A 9337-nucleotide genomic window follows, 5' to 3' on the forward strand; every position below is an offset into this window, starting at 1 on the left:
TTTTCATGTCAATAAAATAGCTGCAATTTCAAAGGCTTCTTTATACGCAGGATTAAAATGTATTTTTAATAAAGCATGCACAGTTATTAACATCATGTCTACCTGCTGATTTGGGGTCTTCCATTCTCTGGCGGATCTGCAGCGTCAGGTTCTGGATGAGGGAGTACACCTTATCACACGTCCTCACGGGGTTTTTAATCATCTGCATGGACTTCACCAGAGATGTGCCGGAGGTGGGCGCCAGCTAGTCCAAAAATAAAACATCGGTACTCACAGCAAGAGAAAAATTCAGATAAAATGGGTGGACGGCTTTGAGAGGTAAATTCACAGTTGCATTCATTTTTATGAATTCAGTGGTCTAATGAGAAATACTTTTAAAAATGCAGTGATGAACAACATAGCGACCAATTCTATAAACAATGTTCTGCAAAAAGCATCTGCAGTCTTTAATCTATTTAGCAATCTTAAATCTGATTGTACCTTCTCGTAATCTTCAGGCGTGAAGTCTCGGTCCTTCTGCAGAATGTCATGAAGTCGTGCTTTGACTTTCTGCTGGCAGCTGCTTAAGGAGTCACTGTCACTGTCCAGCAGCCCATTCATATTCGCACTCTTTACCATCTGCACCAGGATGGGCGTCAGCTCGCCCTCTAATGCCAGCAGGCCCTGAGACAGCAGACATACTCTTACTCTGACTCAAGCATCCAGTCGTGCATATGAAAAATAATCATATAAATAATATTTAAAAAAAAGATGTGACCCTGGACCACAAAACCAGTCATAAGGGTCAATTTTTCGAAATTGAGATTTATACATCATCTGAAAAAATATACCCCAGCGACTTAAGACTGCTTTTGTGCTCCAGGGTCACATATATATATATAATAATAGTTATTAGTATTTAAATGAATATATATAATAATATTTATTATTATATTTAAATATAATATAAAATATTTAAATATATAATAATAATAATAATAATAATAATAATAATAATTATTATTATTATTATTATTATTATTATTATAATTAAATAATCTTTAAACTAGGGCTGTCAAAATAAACATTAAAGCATTCAATAAAAAAAAATAAAAAATAATAATAATATTTAAAACGGTTTATGCTTTTAACATTAACACATTAAAAGTTTAATTCTGCACCCTCTCTCCAAAACCCTCCCAAACTGCCAAACAATTTTTTTCATTAATAAAGGAACACATTAACTTTACAAAAAAAATTGAGATCATTCACAATTTAAATTTTTAAGAATTGAGGCGGAAGACACTAATGCATTCTTGTAGAGCTGCTCTATAGCTGAATCTAATTAGTTTCATAATTGTCAAATTTTGTTACTGAACTGAACTGAATCAACACTGAATAAACTTGACTTGAGCGGAAAAATGACACCATCGTCTTCAGTAGAGCTGTTTATAGCTGAACTGAACTTGCATCATAACTGATAAACTTCACTGTTATTGCACTCCATAATGGCAATCTTGTCTTTTTAGAATAGCTTTACATTTGAATTTGTCTCATATTTGATGAAGTTGGCATCACTGAATCTGTTACTTCCTTGAAACTGCTTTGAAACAATCTGTATTGTATAAAGCATTAAAAAAGGGTTGATACACTTGCAACTGTAGTTTTAATAAATTACTTTGATACCACTTAATCTTTTATATTTACTACCCAATGGAGAAAATAAAGGTGGTCGTGCTACTTTAGCAAACGCTGCAGCAGTCATCTGAACGCGTCCTTCATCAGAGGCGTAAATCTTCAGGTCATGCCTGTATGTGCTGTGCAGACGGAGAAGGCCACAGCCGGGAAAGCCAGCGTAATCGCCTGAGACCAAGGATAGACAACAATAAAGAGCACCCTAGTGAAAAATAAATATACTAAAATGTATTTAATTTCATGCTAAGTCTACTACAAATACATTTACATATTTATGTACTTAATAAAAATACCCTGCAATTGTAATTTTGGCATACTTAAAATTGGAACAACTAATTTTGTTCTTAATGCACTTTAATTGTGCAGAAGTAGTGCTGAAGTCCAACTAAAGATATACTGAAGTATATTTGTTTGTTCTAAAGTGAAACTATTGCAAGTATACTTCAGATACATTTTAAATATTTTGCATTTAAAGACCAGTATTATTCAAAGATCAAACAATCCTCATCAATAGTGACTTTAAAACACATTTTAGGCTTAATATTAAGAAATGTGCATTGTGCGCAAGTAGTACTCCTTTTTATATCAGTTAGTCTCAAGCGATATGTCAGTAAATATATTAATAGATTTGAACTATACTTAGTATGAAATAAATGTATTTTAAATATACTACTTTTTTTACTAGGGCAGACATGCTAAAGACAATAATGAGCCCAGTGAATGAGAGTAAAGTACCTTGTCCTCCAGGGTACATACACCTGAAGGCCCGGCCAAGTTCTTCAGCCTGTACCCTGCCTGCTGGAGTCAGCTCTCCTCCCCACTTCAAAACCAGCAAGAGCGACGGATCGTCCCTCCGCACGTCTGAACAAAAACACACACACACACATCCATATCAAATACATCAGCCTTGGATGCACATACCAAAAAAAAAAAAAAGAAGAAAAAAAGAAGAGCAAGAGTTTTACTCAAACTTAAAGCTCTCCCCTCCCTGCGTCCCACTTTTCAACGCCCATTTCTTTTACCTTTTCCAAATCTGAGGTGTGAATGAGCAAAGTTTAAATAGGACAAGGGGTGGCTTTTGTGACCTTTTAAGTGAGTGGGTTTTGCAAGAAAATTCTGCAATGTGGATTAGACTTTAGAATTCTGTTTGCACAACACTGCACTAAAATAAGCCTCTTTAATTTACTTTTACTGTACTTTATTATCCACATTGTGGAAAATTGTCTCTGGCTTCACAGTACATCACCAACATATAAAAAACACACGATAAAAACATGCAAGATACAAAAAAAAGTCACTTGCATTTGAAGTCATTCTTTCGTTATCTAATGTTTTTAATAAAATGTAACTGATCTTACACTTACATAAAACCATGTATACAAACAGAAGGCCAAAAGAAACAGCATAAAAATCAATCATAAGCAGCTAAAAGATACATGCATGACCATCTTTACCTTCCTCTTCACTGGATGTTTTAGGGCAGCCATGTGGCAGATATGTTAACTGAACCTTGCGATTAATGCCAGAGAAATGGCCGTACCTGAACAAACAAAATGAGATGTTAGAAATTAGACTGAAATATAGCTGTATATTTGAATATAACTGGGCCAAGCATGATATGATCAAAAGTGGCATTAAATTGGAATGGATAGCATTACATTACATTATTTTAAACGAGTCTACCCTCCAAGATTACTGTTATAAACATGAGCCGCATCCAAAAGGTAAAGGGGGAGGTGTTGCTTCAATTTATAACAATATTTTCAGTATTTCTCAGAGGGCGGGCTTCAAGTATAACTCGTTTGAAGTAATGGTGCTTCATATAACATTATCCAGAGAAACAAGTGCTAATGATAAATCCCCTGTGATGTTTGTACTGGCTGCTGTATACAGGCCACCATACAGAATTTATTAAAGAATTTGCTGATTTTCTATCTGAGTTAGTGCTGGCTGCAGATAAAGTTTTAATTGTTGGTCATTTTAATATCCATGTTGATAATGAGTATTGTTAAAAGCTCTATATAAATAAAGGTGACTTGACTTGACATCCACAGGAATTATTTTAGTATCAGTGATTGAAATACCACAAAAGCTGGTGCCGTTATCAGATTGATATAAATTTTTACTAGCATGATCTGAAGATGATTTAAAGGTGGTCCTAAATTTGGTGAGGATCTGATGAAAGCTTTATCAATAAAATTCATAATGGCAGATTGAACCAAAAATGAATATTCGGTCATCATTTATTCACCCTTTTGCTGTATGCATTTCATTCTCTTGTGGAATAGACAACAAAATAAGAATCAATGGCAGAAGAATAATAATACAATAACTAGGTGCCTAGACATCTTTGCTGCTTGGCCCCTATTAATAAACTTACTGGACCCACTTACATTTCAAGGACTGTTTTCAGCTGTTCAAGCTTTGCTTTGCTCTCTTCAATTTCTGAATCGTTATTTTGGCCGAGTTCTACCAACAGCTGCCTGGCAATGTCCAACACTTCCTGTCCAATTCAAACAAACACAACAAACAACTGAGCAAATCAGCTAATATTCAAACGCGTGCTTTAGATATGTATGATGAGTAATATTTGTTACATTTACATTGCATTAAATCATTTAGCAGACACTTTTATCCAAAGCGACTTACAAATGAGGACAATGGAAGCAATCAAAACCAACAAAAGAGCAGTGATATGTGAGTGCTATAACAAGTCTCAGTTAGCTTAACGCAGTACACGTAGCTAGTTTTTTTTTTAATCATATAATAAATAAAAAGAAAACAGATAGAATAGAAAAAGAATAGATCAAGCTAGTGTTAGTTTTTTTTAAAGAAAACAAGCAGTTAGTAAATGAATAGAGTGCAAGTCTAAAAGGGGCAAGTTTTTTTTTTAAAGAATGGAATTAGATTAGAGAGTGCTAGAGTTAGAGGATCAAGTAAAGATGGAAGAGATGTGTTTTTAAAACAAAATGTCTTTACTTGGAGTTGCTTTGGTTTTTTCAATTTCAGTTTTCCACTTTTGTAACCTTCACATTTTTCAAAGAGGTCAAAAAACCTGAAACACACAACATGAGAAATACAATAGTGGATTTTTAGTTGTGCAGTGTCAATTTTCATTTTTTTGGGGGAATTAGTGAGAGTTTCTGATGAATATAGATCAGCGACAGAGCAGAGGTGAAAGTCTGTACCGCTGATGTCGAACTTCCATCTTCATCTTCTGTTTGGGAGTTCTGTCGCCATGTCGAATCACAGCAATCACACACCTCAACTCCATCCTGAAAGTCATATGACAGCACTTGAACGGATCTTTACTTTGAGCTTATACAGAAATAAAAAGATATAACTTAGTACATCAGCAATATCATAATATTAATGTGTGTTAAAAGGAACAGTTCCCTAAAAATGAAACTTCTGTCATTATTTATTCACCGTCTTTCCAAACCCATATGACTGGCTTTCTTCTGCTCAAGCAATAATTAAATGAATATCCAGTTGGGTGAAATCAATGCAGTGGCAGCACATTGTGACTCTCTTTAACACTTAACAGGTTATTTTACCTAAAAATGAAATTCATTCACAGGTCTTTTAGTCCTTTTTGAAGCACAAGACATCTTCAGTGAAACCCGAGGAATTTCTGTCCACCCCATTGAAAATTCATGACACCAAAATTTGAGGATGCAAAAAGTTGATAAAAATATGGTAAACAATCCATATGAATCAAGTGGTTTAATCCAAGTCCCCTGAAAAGTCACAATTGCTTTATATGATGAAGATATCATTTAGGCTTTCATTTGCATGTAAACAATGATCGACACACATAGATCACATCACATATGGCAAATGGAAGCTCAAAAGTGCTTGTGTGAAACACAAGAACCATTGAGGTTTGTTCTCACGCCTCAAGCAAGTACTGGACTTGCTTGTGTTTAGCATATTTGATGTGCTCTGTGCGTTATATGTCAACGAAAGCCTAAATGAAATCTATTCTGGTGGTGGATGAGATACTCCCCCTAACAATGTAAAGTGCTTTGAGTGCCTAGAAAAGCGCTATATAAATGTAATGAATTATTATTATTATTATTATTCACTGTATAAAGTGAACATGTTGACCGATTACATGATTACAATGTTTTATGACCTTTTTGAATCGTTTTGGTGGAATTAAATTTTAATGGAGGGACAGAAATCTCTCAGGTTTCATTGAAGACGTCTTCATTTGCGTTTCGAAGATAAACAAATGTCTTATGGGTTTGGGACAAAATAAGAGTAACTGATGACAGAATTTAGATTTTTGGGTGAACTATACCTTTAATAAAGTACATAAGAGTGTCAGCAAAAACATCCCGCTAACAATTTGTGGTTTTGGTGAAAACGTCATATGCATTTGAGACAAGAAAAGTGAGTTGATGACGATTTCATTTTTGGAAGAACTATATTTTAGTTCCTAGAAACGATTGCACTAGCTTAGATACTAATAACATTGGTAATGTAATTATTACTATAAGTTTAAAACAGTGTTTGTCTTTGCTTGTAAGGACATACATAGTCCCAGAGGTTGTGGGAACTATGGGAATGTCCTCTGCTTCTAAAGGGATCGACCACGGGATCTGAAACTGTGGAGCCAGCTCTCTCATGATGATATTCCTGTGGGGCAAAGAAAAACAATATCAATACACTGTAAATCTGTTGTACATTAAATACATTCATAATCCTTATCATAAATGTCCATAGTATAATCCCCTGATTATAATTAAAATTGCAATAAAGAAAATACAAAACCTTTTTTGCATCTGACAATAAAACATAATATTCAATATATATATATATATATATATATATATATATATATATATAAAATCACTGGATATTTTGGATTTGTATGATGTACTAACCCCATGATTTTTGCACAGTCATCATAGTATTTCATGGAGTTCTTGACGAAGCTGAAGCCATTGACGTCACAGACGTATGACTGGCCATTGGCACGGAGCAGATCGAACCCACACACGGTTTGCTATAAATGAGAAATTATAAGATATGAGAAATATAAAGCTCTAACTGATAAAAGGAGCAGCCTCTAAATTGCTTTCAACGTCTTAATTTACCTTGAAAGCCGAACAGACTTTCCATGCGATGAGCTTCTCTCTGGCATTGAGGATGACTGGGTAACGGACCTCTTTCCCCTCACTGTCTCGTTCCACCTTCCCATCCAGAGCGGGAGATTTACGGGCCTCTGCATGGGCATAGTCAGGACCTACAGTATACACCTGATGTGCACAAACACAAGAAAGCAAATGAAACAGTGGCGCTTCATTCATGAATAAATCAGTGTCTATAAAAAAAATGTAATGTAGAAGAACATCTAAGTTGCAGACGAAGCATAACCGCAATCTGAATGACTGATCTTTATGAAAACTGGAATATACTGTGTGTACAGAGGCTGACTAGATGAGCCTGTGTGATAAACACTGTAAAAGTCTGTCACAAGGTGGCACTAATGAGCCAATTCACATTTTTGCTAACAACTATGGACTCTTTTACACTGCAAAAAAAAAGCTTTAATTTTAGATTTTTTTGTCTTGTTTCCAGCCAAGATATCTAAAAAGACAAGTAGAAAATCCTTCTTTGATTTAAGAATTTTTAGATTCTTAAACCTTTTTTGTAATCAGGCTCTCAAAAAGTATATAAAAATTTGGATATAAATTTATCGGCCAACATATCGTTTATCGGCTTTCAAAAATAAAGAATTATCGGTTATCGGTATCGGCCAAAATGTTCATATCGGTGCATCCCTAATTTTTTGCAGTGTACCAATTTAGCTAAAACTCAATTTATGTACTTGTCATGTTTTTGTTGTCCAAATGCTGTAAACAACTTGTCAGCTACGGAAATATAAAAAACTGAACTGAACAGCCAGACATGACTTTTCACATACAGTATCACATTTCAAGACATTTTGTGAAGAACAGAATGAACAGAAACAGAGAGAGAGAGAGAACTTTCCTCTAAACAAAATCTAAATATTTTAGTCACTTTGATGAATCAGAATTACCACCACTAATATGAAAATACATGAAAATAGTGTGTGAGCTTTTTTGCTCTGCTGAAGATACACGACTGCGATACCTTCACATCCGTTCCATCTGTAGGCATGAACTCCTCATAGATGTAGGATCCAGTCTTCCTGACGTTACTCTCGGGAGAATAGACGCTACTTCTGCTGCCAATCTGAAACAGACGTAACGTGATCAGAAACCGTGAGACACGCGCGTGTCTGCTCAACACAGCCGTTAGGACGAGTTTGGACGATTTGATGCAATGAAGCTTAAGTTAATTTATCAATGAAGTTAAATTATTAGCTAACATAAACCTTTCAAGTATACCATGCTATGATGCCATCTTCTTGTTTTTGAATAATAAATACTTATTTGCACCACACTACAGCACCTAATCATTAAAAACACAAACTATCAGAGACGTCAGTGTTACACAAGCTATTAAGCAGCTCAGCATTTTGTTATGTAACTGAGTGCCAGTATAATGACAACCTATAAATTTGAATATATTTGATTATTTTAATAAAGGCTGCAAATACTGATTATTTTAAAAAGTTGGCTAGACTTTAAACCCTGTTCACAACACGATTTATTCTCAATAGCAAGCTGGCAACACGAGTGACAGCGACTGTTTCTGTCTCACACAATAAACAGGACACACATTTACCAGAGAACCTGACAGGACAAGCAGTCTTAAACTATACACTTACAAGTCAGTTCAATATACTGTAACACAAATCATTTTCACGTTTAATAATATAGCTCATTCTCATGTTTTGGGTAGTTTAGACCTTGCACTTTGTGTCCTCTATTTTTCAGGTGTGTTTTGTTTATAGAAATAATAACTTCATTGTTAATTATTTTTATTATCAGCTTTATCGATTAGTGGTTTAAGTCTTGAAATATTTTTATATGGTACTTTGGTCCCACTTTATATAAAGTGGCCTTAACTACTATGTAAATTACATTTAAATTAATCATTTAGTACAATGCGCATACGTTTTTAAATTGCACTTATATTTTAAAAATGCCTGCATGTAATTACATCTGCAACTAAATTATGTAACTACATTTATAATTACAGTTGACTCATCCCTTACACCTTAACCACCCTTAAACCTACCCATACCACCAAACCTGTCCCTAACCTTACCCCTATCCCACCTCAACAGCAGCAGAAGTGTTTTACAATGCAATATGAACACAATAAGTACACTGTACTTATTTTATGATGCAAGTACATAATAGTTATGGCCACTTAATATAAAGCGGGACCAGTATTTTGCTTAAAATACTCAGCTGATGTAATGTGGTGTGTATTTTGTTGTTGAAGGGATAGATTGAGACTCATTAAGGTCACACCTTGCGGAAGAGCCGCTGACTGCCTCCTCCTGCAGATGTGGGGTAGTAGATGTAGACATTGTGGTCCTCAGCACTCACTGGCTTCTCTACGAAAGGCTTCTGGAAAATCTCCCCATTCACCTCCACATGGTCCTCTCCCTCCACCAGATTACATTCTACAAAAACATCACACAACATCATAAAGAAGCCATGAAATCGTTCGATTTAGAATCAGGATATTTGGGTAGAACATATTTTGAGAACAC

General features: G+C 34.9%; 1 protein-coding gene across 8 annotated transcripts in view; it reads right to left on the bottom strand.

The window, feature by feature from the left end:
• Window positions 1–9337, bottom strand: part of ppip5k2 (diphosphoinositol pentakisphosphate kinase 2) — a 47831-nt gene that overhangs the window by 22124 nt on the left and 16370 nt on the right. For all 8 annotated transcript variants that reach the window (XM_016456359.1, XM_016456353.1, XM_016456352.1 and 5 more), the window contains exons 11-19: window positions 6217–6318; window positions 4863–4949; window positions 4654–4729; window positions 4068–4177; window positions 3129–3214; window positions 2410–2535; window positions 1721–1842; window positions 481–663; window positions 103–244 (exon numbers count right to left, since the gene is read on the bottom strand). In XM_016456359.1, the coding sequence (XP_016311845.1) occupies window positions 103–244; window positions 481–663; window positions 1721–1842; window positions 2410–2535; window positions 3129–3214; window positions 4068–4177; window positions 4654–4729; window positions 4863–4949; window positions 6217–6318 (1034 nt within the window). The remainder of the gene's footprint in view (window positions 1–102; window positions 245–480; window positions 664–1720; window positions 1843–2409; window positions 2536–3128; window positions 3215–4067; window positions 4178–4653; window positions 4730–4862; window positions 4950–6216; window positions 6319–9337) is intronic.

This window comes from Sinocyclocheilus anshuiensis, unplaced genomic scaffold, assembly GCF_001515605.1.
Source record: "Sinocyclocheilus anshuiensis isolate Anshui unplaced genomic scaffold, SAMN03320099.WGS_v1.1 scaffold755, whole genome shotgun sequence".
NCBI classification, from domain to species: Eukaryota; Metazoa; Chordata; class Actinopteri; order Cypriniformes; family Cyprinidae; genus Sinocyclocheilus; species Sinocyclocheilus anshuiensis.